Source organism: Xenopus laevis, chromosome 4L (assembly GCF_017654675.1).
Source record: "Xenopus laevis strain J_2021 chromosome 4L, Xenopus_laevis_v10.1, whole genome shotgun sequence".
NCBI lineage: Eukaryota > Metazoa > Chordata > Amphibia > Anura > Pipidae > Xenopus > Xenopus laevis.
In genome coordinates, this window is record NC_054377.1 from 41,394,665 (window position 1) to 41,410,326 (window position 15,662).

The 15,662-nt window shown below is 36.3% G+C and overlaps 1 protein-coding gene across 2 annotated transcripts in view; it reads left to right on the forward strand.

Annotated features, from left to right (window-relative positions):
• Positions 1-15,347, forward strand: part of hsd11b2.L (hydroxysteroid (11-beta) dehydrogenase 2 L homeolog) — a 32,662-nt gene extending 17,315 nt beyond the window's left edge. The window contains 5 exon segments of one of the 2 annotated variants that reach the window (NM_001092593.1): positions 7,096-7,308; positions 10,399-10,584; positions 12,012-12,149; positions 14,838-15,198; positions 15,226-15,347. In NM_001092593.1, coding sequence (NP_001086062.1) covers positions 7,096-7,308; positions 10,399-10,584; positions 12,012-12,149; positions 14,838-15,190 — 890 coding nt within the window. In that variant the 3' untranslated portion in view covers positions 15,191-15,198; positions 15,226-15,347. 2 annotated transcript variants of the gene reach the window in all.
• The last annotated feature ends 315 nt before the right edge of the window (positions 15,348-15,662 follow it).

Sequence of the window (15,662 nt, forward strand, 5' to 3'; positions counted from 1 at the left end):
TCTTAGACCTGTCAAGGTCATGTATGTCAATAGGAGATGTGCCTATCCCAATTTGAAGATATCGCGGTCTGCGATGGATTTAGCCCGATAATCCCAAAAATTCAGGGTTTTCGGGAAATAACCTGAAGAAATTTAGAGATTCGGGAGTAAAGTCCGAAAACTTTGTGCAATTCGAGTTTTCGTTTGATTTTATTGAGTTGTAAATTAATGTGTCTAACATTCTATAACTCTGAAACAATATATATCTTTCATAGCTGACAAACTGTAATAAAGTTTCTGGAAGACTTTTAAATAGAGATGCATCTCAGTACATCTTGATACCCATATAAATGTGTAGAAAGCCATCATATTTCCCAGGATAACATATTTACATTTGATCTTGAACAGCTGAATGGATATTTTCACAATATTGCATCCATCTAAAGTTCTGTCCAGGCCACATGATTATTCTTGGTGGTGTCACACTTTATGTACTTCCAGCAGATAAAGTTAGAAAGCAGCTGTCTTTAAAAACAACTGTGTTTAATGTGTCCTGTTTAGTTTTGTACATAGTCTGAAGTATTTCCTTCCCTATCATTTTTTTCTCTATAAAATGTATGTATTTTTTTAGTGTTTTTTATCAAATTAATTTAGTGCTAGTGTAGTTTCCTAAATGAACTGCATGCTCCACAGTACAGGTCTTCAGCCAATTACAATACAGGTATGGGACCTGCAATCCAGAATGCTCTGGACCTTCGGTTTTCCGGATAAGAGGTCTTTCAGTAATTTGGATCCATCCCTGAAGTTTGCTAAAAAATAATGAAATAATTAATTAAACCCAATAGGATAGGATAACTAGTAGAGCTAAGTCTAAAGCAACTAGACTTTCTTTCCAATCCGTTCGAATGAATGGTGAAACATTTTCAAGAAAACTCAGAAAATCCAGTTGCTTTAGACTTAACTCTACTAGATACTGTATATCATGACCTGGATGAATGAGAATCTCCATTTAAACCCAATAGGATTGTTTTGCCTCAAATAAAAATTAATTATAACTTAATTGAGATCAAGTACAAGGTACTGTTTGATTATTACAGAGAAAAAGGAAATCATTTTCCAAAAATATAATTGTTTATGGCCTTCCCATCATTTGAAGCTTTCTGGATACCAGATCCCTTACCTGTACTAACTTATTTTCAGGTGTAAATAATGTTAATGTAATTTTTAAATATTGCAAAACTAATTTTATGTTTTACAAATATTAGACAGTCAACTCTATGTAAGTACTAAAAAGGTGTGATCTGAGAGGATAGAGCTAATAAAATGGAAATATTTTGCTTATAGGAAACTCAGAAAAAGCAAATGCTTTATTTTTTATATTGTGTATACAAAAGAGAAGCAAGTGTTACTGTAATACAGAAGGCCAAGCCCAAGAATATTTCAGTGTCTGACACAGGGCACAGAACATTGAAGATAATGTGCTCCTGGCTTCTAGTGGATAATATTCATGAGAAGACCATATTTTAGTTTTGGCAAGGACATTATTTCTAGGGTTTCCCACCATCTGTTATGGTACCAGTGGTTTTGGGAAAAGTTTAATTTAGTGTCTGAATCGTCAACCTGGCATTTATACAGTAGATAACTCCTAAAGGGGAATTATTTTTAAGGCATTCCATTTAAAATAATACAGAGATGCTTACTTTAAATAATGTAGGAAGTTGGGCGGTGGTGTTACAGTAGATGTAGCCAATGGCAACTTCAGTTTTGTAAAGAATTTTGATACAGTGCCACATAAATAAAGGCCTGTTAGTGTCAATGGTGCTCACACCAAGCATGTCAGTGACACAAAATTCAAGATGCTGAACCCTGTGCACAACTGGGAAGTCAGAAATCATTACTATTGTAAAGTTAGTGAAACTTTTGGCTGTTGCAGAAAGTTCAATGTATAAATATGGCATGTCTACCCACATTCAGTTTTAGGAGTTTACGTATTCTTTAAAAGCATCCTTTGTGAGACAGAACAATGCAGAACAATTAAATCCATCCTTGCAGGGGAATTGTGACCAATCTCTTAATCATTATTGACAGGACATCAAGTACCTCTGTTTAAATAGACCCTTCTAAATGATATTTACGTATGATCTGATACATTCAAACCAAAAAATCAGATGGAGGGAAAACATTCAATGCCTGTTAATATTTAATTTATATAACAACAGCAATGCCATAATAATTTACCATAATCCACAGGCCATCCATGGAGTTCCATGCACTTCTGAACCAATAACACTATATAAGGGGAATAGAAAGGAATGTCTGTTGGTACCTCTATAGCTTATATATGTATTGGAGCATTTGACAGTCCTTTACAGGCACTCTTACATAAATTAATAAGTCCTGTGAATAAATATATAGGAAATTAACCCAATTCATTTACACACCTGAAAGTCGGCTATATTAATCTCATTGTTAAAGCCAACCATCCTAATGTAAAAATGACATAGTAGCATAAATTGGTTCCTTATAACTGAAAGGGTTACTAGCACTGTAAGAGACATACATAGTAATCGGGCCATTGGCTTAATTATAAAAAAGATGATTTTCTAAATGGAGAAAGCATACTACATGAAGAACTGAACTAAAAGAAAAAAATGGACTCCTAGAGGATATGCCCTTTTCAGCTGTGCTCTGTTTGTTTTTATTAAAACAAATAAAAACTGTAAATTATTGTCTATGAATAAAAAACCATATCCCTTTTGCACAATAAGTTATAAGGAATGCTGTGTTTGTACAACATCTTATTCACGTATACAAACAGCTTCTTTCAGATCTTTGATGTTTTTAAATAATTTTGAGTTTCAATACTTTGAATAAAAGCATCACATAAAACAAATATGGAGTTTATGATTATTTATTTAATAAAATGTGAGAAATTGCCAGGAGTCAGATCACTTTTTGTAAGGCACTGCAATTTTTTTTTAGAAGGTGGAAGATGCCTGGTAGGCCTTGCCAGTACAGCCAGCTAAATTCATAACTAAAGCTGTCACTAAAGTCTGAATCTTCCCTTTTGCTTTGTCTAGAGCCTGCAGATATAGACAAAACCAGGTTGTCTTTAATTAGATACATGGACAGCCAAGAGAACCCATAAAGGTGTGCAGTGGGGTCCATGATACATACAGAAAGTCCTGTTCCATATTTGTAAAGTTAGGAGAAATTTATTTGTGGTTTGAACATTTTCCTTAAGTCCAAAATCTAAAAATAAGCTTGTGACTGCCAGTATTCTGAACTCCTATGGCAGAATTCCATCTAGGCCAGATGTTTCATAATATTATCCGTAATATTATCCAGTGCCACTTGCCAAATATTTAGTATAGGGAAAAACAGCAGTTTTAGCATGCAAAGATTGTTAACTTTGCCTCTATTGCAATATATACATGAAAAATTACTAGTTTGTATAACTAGCTGTCTTAAAAGGAAGTATACAAGTCTGGCAGCACCAGGCACAGTTTGTGGCATCTAGGTTTAGTGGTTCTATGTTTTGGTCTGCAAAACAGCCTGCCAGCCCACATGATGGCAGAATCTCTATGAAAACAGAGACTTATTCTGATCTGCTCAGAAAGGCGATGGGAAAAGGCATCTTAGGCTTCTGATTTTGGAGCACTGCAAAATCAGAACTTGTTAACATAATGTCTATAGTAATGCTGTTTCCCTCAAAGAAAATCATATTGAAAATATTCCAGTTTTTTCTGCAATGGTGGCATTTTTCCTCAAAGTTCATGTACATTTCCAGTGCAGAGAATGGCTTGTATTTGCATCAGCAGATTTTCTTATTGTTGGCTGGATTTACTGTTCGTTCATTTTAAAGAAGTATTTTTATATACAGATAATATTTCACTGTCTCTCTGGTTTAATTACATAGCACCAATTAATGTTTAAAGCAGCGTTGGTACTATGTTTTGAGTTGGGCTAACGGTCAGAAAAAGGGGGTAGTCATCTGAATGTCACAGTACCTTTTTGGAAATATGTTTATAGGTGTCACGGTCGGCACCCAACACCAGAACAAATGCCAAGCACCCTGGTCTCGGCTCGTGCTTCACCTGTAGTGTGACCGCCTTTGGCCTCGGGAGGAGCCCTCAGCTACTTGGATGCCACCAGGACTTAAACGAAAGGTGCAAGGCTAGAGGTTCTGGATAAGCAGAGGGGCACGACTGAGGGGCTAGAGTCTTTAGGCCAAGGGTCACTGTACAAAACAGGAAACCAGAATCGTCGTCAGAAAAGGACGGGTCGAGGCAGGCAGATATCAATCGTAATCAGGCAGGCAAAGGTCAAAACCGGGTAATGAATCAGACAGGAGGGTTCAGCCGAAGGGTAGTCGATATTCAGGCAAGGGTCAGATATAGAATCAGGATAGTCGTTTAGCCAGGCAGGAGTCAAAACCAGAATCAGAATTATAAGCTCACAAAGCACCAGGAACAAGATCCTATCACGGGCAAGGTCTCTTAGCCCTAATGAGCTTTGAATACAGTTCAAATTGCGCGCTGGCGTCATCACGCCAGCGTGCCTGCAACTTTAAACTTCACAAGATCGCGCCGCGCGGCCTAACAGAGACCGCATGATGCGGTGGGCGCCCCCGGGCGTTCCTGCCAAGGGGGCGGCAGGCGTCCCTGCCGTCCCCCCACTAGACCACCAGGTACGTTCTTCACAATAGGTTTTCCACACACCCATAGTTTTAAAAGTGCCATCCCTTTAAATGTGTAGAGCAACACCACAAATGGAAAAACCACTACACCTCTATTATTTGAATAGTAAATGTAAACATATATACAGTATATGTTATTTGCCTCGATCATTAATAATAAAACTTTAAGCATAGATTGAAATTGGGCCAAGATCATTTTATAGCATATAACTTAACTGTGCCAACTGTTTTAACTTGCAGCTGTATACAGTGAGAAAATACATCATTAAATGTAATACTGTGTGATAGAAGTTAGACTTTGAATAGGCAACATATGTTCTTCATTGTTTCTCATAGTATCCCAGATCCTAGGTACTGAAATTGGTCGCAGGGTTTAGATTTTTCTCACAGGCATGCTAAAGCTTACTAAAAGCATATTGTTAACAGAAAATGATCCAGCTACAAAATTCTGTAACACCAATTCTACTTTTGCTAATACTTTTTTTTTAGGGTAAAGACACAAAGTACTTTAAGTTGGCAATACTAAATCACATCTGGCATGGCTGACAAAATATATGAAAACCCAACTGTGATTCAGATCCAATCTAATTCAATGGTAGTTTCAGAAATGTTGCTGCCCCTGCTTGATGACAAAACGTCCTGTACATTTATGTTTACTTTTGTTTTAAATAATAATCCATTTAAGGCTCATTTGAAAGCTTGGCTCCTGGACCAAAGATCAGAACATGTGTACTGGCCAATGGTCTGATTTATATCTGAACTAGCTCCGATGTGATTTTCCCTTGGTGGGTGACTGATCCCACACATAGAGAGTGGCTGTCTTTGCTGAAGAGGCCAAGTTCAAGGATTGCAAGCAGTAATCTCTATTAATGTATAAAGACCACCGCTTTGAAATTGGCTCTTTTGGACATACCCCTCTTTACTTCTTGTATTGGTTATTGTTTTTTTGTATGTGATTTGTATGTTGATGTATACACCAATTTCTCTAAAGTGCTGTGAAATATAATGACACTTAATAAATACGTTATTAATAATAGTGATATAGATTCTATATAGAAGGAGAAAGACATAGAAAAACTGGAAATAGTTCATGAAACATGATAAGAAATGCTTCACACATTGGGGTTGTTAGTCAGAAGCATACCTAGTTATTTTACTTAGTAGAAATGACATTGGCAGATTATTCCTTCACAATTCTCCAGTTTCGGCTACTTTGGGGCAACAGAGCCGAGTGGTACATTAAAGAACAGAGCTTCATGGGTGTTGGGTATTTTTCCCTTGGTATAGGTATGGGACCTGTTATCCAGAATGCTCGGGACCTGGGGTTTTCCAGATAACAGATCTTTCCATAATTCAGATCTTCATACCTTAAATGGGTGGTTCACCTTTAAGGTAATTTTAGTATGTTATAGAAGGGCCAATTCTAAGCAACTGTTCAATTGATTTTCATTATTTATTTTTTATAATTATTTGCCTTTTTCTGACTCGGCGTCGCTGACCCCCTTCTAAATAAAACAAATGCTCTGTAAGGCTACAAATGTATTGTTATTGCTACTTGGTATTTCTCATATTTCTATTCAGCCCCTCTCCTATTCATATGCTAGTGTTTTATTCAAATCAATGCATGGTTGCTAGGGGAATTTGCACCCTAGCAACTATATTGCTTAAAATGCAAATTGAAGAGATATTGAATAAAACGATAAATAACTCAAACACCTTAAATAAAAATGAAAGTCAATTGCAAATTGTGTCAGAACATTGCTCTCTACATCATACTAAGAGTTATCCAGTGTCAGACCAGGATGCCAGGGGCCCACCAGAGACCTTAGGCCGAGGGCCCACTTTCTAAACTATTATACTTCCTCTCCTCACTCAACCTCTTTATTCTCCTAGTCTCTACATAATATACTCTATTCTTCCATTATTAAGCCTCTTTTTCTCATAAATAAATAGGGAATGACCATGAAATAGGCCAAAAGTTTAGCAGCAAGAGGTCCACTGACACCTGGGCCCACCGGGAGTTTTCCATATACAGTATCCTGGTGGGCCAATCCGACACTGAAGTTAACTCAAATGTGAACCACCCCTTTAAGTCTACTAGAAATAACTTAAATATTAAATCAGTCCAATAAGCTGGTTTTGCTTCCAATAAGGATTAATTATATCTTAGTTTGGATCAAGTACAAGGTACTGTTTAATTATTATAGAGAAAAAGGAAATAATTTTTAAAAATTTGGATTATTAGGATAAAATGGAGTCTCTGGGAGACAGCTTTTCTGTAATTGAGAGCTTTCAACGGGTTTGTGGAGAACGGATCCCATACCTGTATATAAAACTTGAATGTTGATTTTCTTTTTAATTGAGTCTATACAGAACCTTTTTCTAACCTCCAGCTTATCAAATCTACTTGTTTCCAGGCTGTGATACGGGATTTGGGAACGTTGCTGCTCATAAACTGGACTCCATGGGTTTTAAAGTCATCGCTACTGTATTGAATCTTGAAAGCCCCGGAGCCAAGAAACTTAAAAAAATATGTTCAGATAACCTAACAATCATACAAATGGACCTAACCAAACAAGAGGATATCAAGAAGGCTCAGCAGACAACAAAGTTGCACACAGCTGGAAGAGGTAAGATGACTAATGCTTAGTCAGTGGCATTAACTACAGCTCCCTCCCTAATGGGAGGCATTGGGGTATATTTATCAAAGAGTGAAGTTAAGAGTGAAGTTAATAGTGAAGTTCCGCCACCAGAGTGAAATTCCGCCGCTCCCCATTCATTTCTATGGGATTTTTAAAGGCGTATTTATCAAAGGGTGAAATTTCACTTTCACCCATTGATAAATACGCCTTTCAAAATCCCATAGAAATGAATTGAGAGCTGCGGCATTTCACTCTAGTGGCAGAACTTCACTCTTTGATAAATTTACCCCATTGTATCTAGCTTTGTTCTGTGAACTGGAAGAATAATATACAAAACCTACATAAATATATCAAGGAACAGTTTACCTTTGAACAGGGTGTTTCCGTGGTGAGTAAATCAATGACATAGTCATGTGATACAGGTAATGACACTGCAGACACATCTGCTCTGAGCGGACTTGTTATTTTCCTTTGAATGTTGCACCCCCACACATACGCAAGTTGGCTTTCACTTAATAAACTGGAAACTAACAGTGTTTTCTACACTGCCACAAAGCATATAATGCCGTTTGCACCCACAGAGGCAGCTCTATCAAAATGTGAGATTAAACCTCACCATAGAAACAAAATCACTTTGTACTCATTCCTGTGGGATTTTTAGAATCATATTTATGAAATGATAAACTCTCACCTATTGATAAATATGATTCTAACAATCCCATAGGAATCAATAGAACGTGGTGTAGTCTAATCTCATACTTTGATAAAGCTGCCCTGTAATTTACTAGCACAAGTCCTAAATTTGCATTTGTATTGGCAATTGCTTTGGGAATATTCCTGGTTTCGCTCTTTGGAGGCACAGAAGGGAAGGGAAGTAGAGCCTCTGCCAGATCTGCAGTTCATATTCTAAAACCAATATATTTCTCTTTATGGGAAGACCGAATAATGTCACTTTAACTGCAATGTTGTCTCTTATATACAAGTAGCTTGGCTTATATCCTTTTGTTTTTAAAAAATACCATTTAGTAACCGTTGGCCAGAGTAGTTATCAATAATAATTTACTAGTTCCTCCTTACCTGCCAAATTGCTGTTGTGGTTTCTTTTATTTTTAGATATTAATCTTTGACATTCACTTGTGTGTTTGTATTTTACCACCTCTCCCACACAAGAACTGCATTCCTCTAAAGGAGGTTCATGAGCCTTAACCTGTAATAAACACGTAAGCCAAAATCAGATAACAGAAAATTTCCTGGAATAAACAGTACAATGCCCTTTTTTATGTGAGCCAGCATGTGTGTGACTGTTGCCAGCTTTTTCTGTGGCAAACCTGCCAACAGTTCAAAACTTAATAAGATCTCTCTCTTGATAAGTAAGTGTAAAAAAGTTATGGAGCAGGGTGAATGTACAGCAGGCCTTTATACTGCACACCCGCTATTACTGAGTGCAGTCATATGTCTTACATCATTAACTGCTATTATTTGGCTACATTCGTGAGAAAAATAAATCCCTAAAATGTTAAGCCTATTAGGTTCTACTCTGATTTAAAAGGATTTCTGCCTTTTCAACCCCCCATTTATCATTTAGAATTAAACAACTGAATTACTTTAAGATCAATTCTCTGGAACCTGCAGATAATAATGTGAAAGTTCTCCCCAGTCCAGCCTGCTGATAACTTGTTTACCCGGTCCTTGGAAAAATATAAATTATGAAGAGATTTTTTTGCATGCTGTTTATGATTTTGCCACAAAAGTGTTGGCCCAATGCTTTTACATGACCTCTCTGATCCACCATGTTCATCTATGAAAGGGCTGCCATATCATCATCATTTATTTATATAGCGCTGTCAAGATACGCAGTGCTTATTGCAGCAGTAATCCATTAGCATTAGAAACTAGAAGGGACAGTCGGGTTTAAGAACTTCCAGCAACATTTATTTACAAAAGCAGACCTTTCAGCGAAAAAAAGATCAGCATGACTTATATGTAACTTTTAGGGGCCGATTTATTAAACCTCAATTTTTTTGGGTCGAGGTTTTAGGTGGCACATTTGAATTTTTAGTGGAAAAAAAATACTTACATTTTTTAAAGATTTATCATACCCCAAAGCTGCTAAAAATTTGAATCCAAAATACTACATCTCAAACTTATCGAGGTCACGCAGGATTCAATGGCAGATGTCCCTGAAGTTGTTTCTTGCCATTGTGATCTGTGCTGGATAATCAAAAAAAGTCAGAGTTTTGCAGCGAAAATTTGATAAAATCGTATGATAGGAATCAACGCTGGATGTTTTGACATTTTCTAGAAAAATTATTGATAAATGAGTTAAATTCATTGAAGGGAGTTAGGTTGATTATGTTTTCAGAAAAAAAATTGATACATTTTGAGTTTTAGTAAATCAGCCCCTTAATGTACATTCATATTTTTCATATTTTTTAGTGTAGTGTTACAACATATACATCAAAATGTCCAAATCCAAGAATAAACTCCTGATGTAAAAGGGCATACAGGATTGTCAATTGGATGATTTAATTATATGATTTTATATTATGGCTTGCTGACTGCCCAGGAAATTGTTTACATCTCTTTATGTGAACCTAGAAGCACATTGCTTTTAGCTGCTAAGCCACTGGGGAAAAAGACCCTAGAGAGGTAGTACAGGTATGGGCCTATATCCAGGATGCTCGGGACCTGGGGTTTACCGGCTAATGGATCTTTCTGTAATTTCATAACTTAATCTACTAGAAAATCATGTAAACATTAAATAAATCCAATAGGCTGCTTTTGCTTCCAATAAGGATTAATCAAATCTCAGTAGTGATCAAGTACAAACTACTGTTTTATTATCACAGAGAAAACGGAAATCATTTTTAAATATTTGGATTATCTGGGTAAAACGTGCTCTATGGAAGACAGCCTTTCCGTAATTTGGAGCTTTCTGGATAATGGGTTAACGGATAACAGATCCCAAAACAATTTAAACTGCAGTAACTGTCTGTTGAAGTAGTTATTATGTTTTGTCATATTCAGTTTATTGTTGTTAATTGAACTCTAAACAAGGTTTTTCTCTTGGTTTGTCAGGTCTCTGGGCATTAGTTAACAATGCTGGATACTGTGCTCACTTTGGAGATGCTGAGTTGACCCTGATGTCCACCTACAAAGGCTGTATGGATGTCAATTTCTTTGGTACTCTGGAGTTAACCCAGGCTTTATTGCCTTTTATCCGTTATGCCAAAGGAAGAATTGTTACAATAGGCAGTCCAGCAGGTAACTACACTAAATAAAACACTTACTTAGGTCTGAATACAGCAGGGGTCATTTACTTTGAGTGGCACAAACACAAAATGCACCACTTTGTGCTCACTTAAATAGCACTTTAAGGTGCAGAGCACAACACTGGTTGGCACAAGACAGCCCAGCCCCTGCCATATGTCAGGTGGTAGTAAAGGTCTTCTTTGTGGCTTGTGCCCTCCAGTGCTCCCTAACTTGTGCATATAAGCACTGCCAAACACAGGCAACTCTGTATTCATGTGCTCTGTTTTGAAAAGCAGAGACCTGCAGCAATTCTGCAAAGTGCAAAAAACATGGCCGATTGTATCTATTTAGTGCACTTTGCACTCTGCCATGCACTTAGTAAATCACACCCTGCAAATATTATTGTGTGAAATGGTGTAGAGTTGCTAAGAATTATTTACTTTAGTTCTGAAAAGTTAATTACATGTGCCTGCATGCAGTCTGTTGACTAGTATTTGCGTGACAATTTCTTTTCTGTCAAGCTTCGTGGTAGGAATTATATATATATATATATATATACAGGTACTAATTTTGACTATGCTTGTCTCACAGGACACAGCACAGGGTATATTACCATTTATGTAAAGGCTTATTTTTCTTTATTACATAGTTGCCAGGAGTGCTCTGTGTTATATCTCTGACATACCTCTGACAGCTAACAATGGAAATATATATAAATAAATATATGAAAATATACTTTTAAAGGGTGTTATGGAATTAGAAAAAGGAGGTTAATTATGTAATGACTCTATCTATTTGAAAGCAAGTCTTTTTGTTAAAAGTTGCAGAGCTCTAGAAGTGTTTACATTACAGGTGTTATTTATTAAAATCCGAATGTTAAAATCTTTTTTTTACTAGTAAACTAAAATATTTAGAGGAAAAAAAAAACTTAGAGATTTATTATACCCCGATGCTGCAAAAAGCCTATACCTGAAAATCTACCATCTCAGACCTGTTGAGGTCCTGTATAAGTCAATGGAAGAGGCACCTATCTCTATTTAAAGTTTTCATGGTCTGTGCTGGGTTTAGTCCGAAAATCTTACCTTTTCTGGGTTTTCTGGGCAAAAACTAGAGAAACTCAGGAAAAAAAGCCAGAAAAATTTGAGCAATTTGGGATTTTGCTCGATTTTATCGAGTTTTTCCGTGATCTATTGAATTTTTTATCAATAAATAAGCTTAAATCAGGCATGGGAGTTTGGTTGTGTTTTTTTTTAAATAAAATGTGAAATAAATTTGGACTTTAGTAAATAACTCCATGTTTGAAGGTTATATTAAAAGGGGAATTTGCATTTTCTCAAATTTTTGCCCTGAAAACCCAGAAAAGGTCAGATTTTCATGTTAAGCTAATATTACATGATGGGCTTTGAAGTCAAGGTTGAATAAAACATTTTCGTTTATAGGAGAGCATTCCTTTCCTTATCTGGCTGCATATGGATCATCAAAGGCTGCACTGAACCGAGTTATGGACATATTTCGCCATGAACTAATGCCATGGGGAGTGAAAGTCAGTGTTATCCTTCCAGCATCATACAAAACAGGTAGGTAGCAAATCAATTTGACAATTAATAATACAGGTATGGGATCCCTTATCTGGAAACCCGTTATCCAGAAAGTTCTGGGAAGGCCATCTCCTTCAGAGTCTATTTTAAACTAATCATTCAAATATTTAAAAATGATTTCCTTTTTATCTGTAATAATAAAACAGTACTAACAAAGCTGCAATAATCCATATTGGTGGCAAAATAATCATGTTTGGGTTTATTTAATGTATAATCAATTTTTAGGAGATTAAGGTATGGAGATCCAAATTTACAGAAAGATGCCTTATCTGGAAAACCCCAGGCCCCAAGCATTCTGGATAGTAGATCCTATACCTATATTTAATTTTATTTTCTGGAAATCTTTTTTTGAAAACTACATATTCTTTTACAGCGTTTTGTAAACATATCCGAATTAAAAATTAAATGAAATAAAATAAAGTATAGTATATATTTCTATGTTCAGGGTTTAGGCAGTTAACTGCAAGGCTATTTGGGGTCTAATTTTCTACCGTGCAGCATAGCACGATAAGATTATATCTCTCAAAAGCAGGAAATCAGTTTATATAGTTATGACTGCTTTTCAACTGACAAGAGTAACTAGGACTATCGGTGTATATTTTAGTAAAGATTTCACACTTTAAATGCCACATAGAATCTACGTACTGGGAATAAAAGTACCTAAGTGCCCCAGAAAGTAGATTCTAAGTTCTGCAGCACTTCCAGGCGGAGGAGCAGCTTTTTTCGATCTTTACCCGCTTGCTCAGAAGCCCCTAGGCAACTAGCAGGACTCGGATCACCTAGTGACGCCCTCCAACCGGGATCACCATGAAGGCACCTTCCTGCAGTGCCTCCAGCCTTCCTGGACACGGATCCAATCAAACACTCCTTACACTAATACACATTTACACTTACACACCTACTGTACATTTGTTTTGGGGGGGGGGAGGTTTGCACCACTCACACATACTTGCACGCACATGCATAAAACGCTTATTTTGCCAAGCGTACACACATTTCTGTTTTTTTATTTTTTTAAACTGCATCCTGTGGTTTTTTTGCAAGTGAAAACAATGTATTCGCTAATCGCACTGTGCAATACCTTTTGGTGATTATATAACATTTTTGGTGTATTTTTAGCCATTTTATTGCATTTTCAGCTCTGAGCAGGTGTTGTTTGCTTGTTTTGGTCTGTAAAAGCTATTTGGCCAAGCTAAAATATTGAAATTGTTATTCTGACTGCTGATTACACAAGATGAAAAAAAAAAGCATTGTTTTTTGTGGTTTTCTGGATTTTAGTGATTGTATTGCATTTCACACTGTTCTTTGTTACTTCGTTTTGCCCATGGAAATTGTGTCTGTTATATATCCATTTGTGGGTCTCTATGGGCCACATAGCAGTATGTATATATATAGATATATATATATGTATATATGTATAATTTTGCAAGCATATCCAGCAACGCTGCGTTGCTGATTGGCTGCATCCTCCATCACGATTCCCACAGTGATTTGCTCTCCAGAAATCAGTACAAGGTGAAATGCCGTTGTTCCGTTTAACTTTTATCATTTAAAAGTAGTTATTTAAGCCATCGTTCAATAACTTACAATGTTTTTGTAACACAATTAACCTTTAACTGCTCTCTGCTGCCAGCCTTAAATGCAGCCTTTTAAACTTGTACCATCAATAAAATAATTTTCTGGGTATTTTACTTATGTTCAAGAATGACTGAAAAATACAGTTTGCGCTTATTTCTGAAGAAAACATTTATTTGGTCAGACCAGGATAAATATGCTCTGTCCCGGTGCTTAAACAGGGAACAGAACAAATTAAGGATGTAGGTTCAGAGTGTTACTGAGCTAATGGTCTTTTTATAAAAGTCTATTAAACAAATATCTGTATTTCCATAAACTTAAATCTGTAAGATGGTATAAGGGGACACTGAAGTTGGCATGTTGTGTTAAATACATCCAGTGGTAAAATAGAGGGCTCATTATCTAACACAAAATACTAAAACAGATACAAAATTAAGTGCACAAAGACACTTCCATCCAAATAAACTCTTTTTGCAACTTATGGCAAGCATCAGGGCACGCAATAGTGAACACAAGGAACCCTGGAATTATTGGCAGCCTGCACCTAATTCCGTTGCACTTGACACTTATACCATTATTAACTCTGCATGATAAACACAATGTCATGCCCACTGCAAATCATAAATGGCCCAATAAAGTAAAGGCTTCTTACTTACACCCAGCATCCTGTTTTTTGTATTGTACCCTCTCATTTGTAATTTTGCAAGTATGCAGTTTTTTATTAATTTATTTTAAATCCATGAAACCTTTGAGCTTTTGGAGGCAGCTGACTTTAGAGAGCTTCCACAATAGGCATCTAAAGCTCATAAGGAGGTATTTGCATAGACCCTCTAGAAACCTCGCTTGGTGCAGCATTTATGCAATTACCCATTTTGCTGAGTATCTATAAGCTGAAGACCTATAGAGTAACTACAAGAAGGGATTGCATGAGATATTAATGTTAGCCTTGTTCTGTGATGTCAGGCAAGGAAATATCATTTCCATTGACTTTACCTTTTGTTATGTTCAAATGTATAAGAAATGTTTAATCTTTGTATCTTTTCTGGTTTTCTAATAATATTAATAATCATTTCTAATAATGTGTATTTCTAGGTGCTCACGATAATCATATCCACTGGGAGATCCAGCATAAAAAGTTGTTAGCCAATCTGCCGACTGAACTACTCCAAGAATACGGGGAGGAATACATCACAGAAACCCAAAATAAGTTCCTGAAATTTGGAGACACAGCCTGTTCTGACTTTAGTCCAGTTATAGATAGCATTGTAGATGCCATACTATCTGAGAATCCTAAAGTAAAATACTATGCCGGAAAGAACTTATGGATTCTCTACCTCATTGCAATTTATTTGCCCCATTCTCTAAGCGACAACTTCTGCAAAAGTCTGTTCCTTAAAAATAAGGTCCTTCCAAGGTCTCTCAGAAAACAGAAGAGCAATGAATAGGAATAATAATCAGAGGGCACTAAAATGCTCTGCTCATCGGAAAACAAAATGTTTCTAGTAAAAATAAAAAAAAGCGAGAAACAATCACCCCCCCCCCTCTGCATTTAAATATGGATTTTACCATTTGTGTAAAATAAAATGCTACTGGTCCAGCAAATGATTGAACAACCTAAAAAAAGGGGGTAATTAATATAATATATCTTGTGCATGAGACTCCAGTAATTTTCAGCCTAGGGTGGCTGGACAAATCTGACTTAATATAAATTCATGCCAAATTTTTCTGTTATTTGCAAATGACTGTTGGAATACAAAGCCAAACTAAAGCACTTAGAAATATTAGTAAGTTTGAGTCAAAGTCACATAAAAGCCATGGGATCTTGTGCAAGTAAAGCCATTTTTCTTTATTTAGCTGAAAAGTAATATTGGGATTGTGTGACTGTATACATTAGATGAGTTGAATCAAGAAATATTT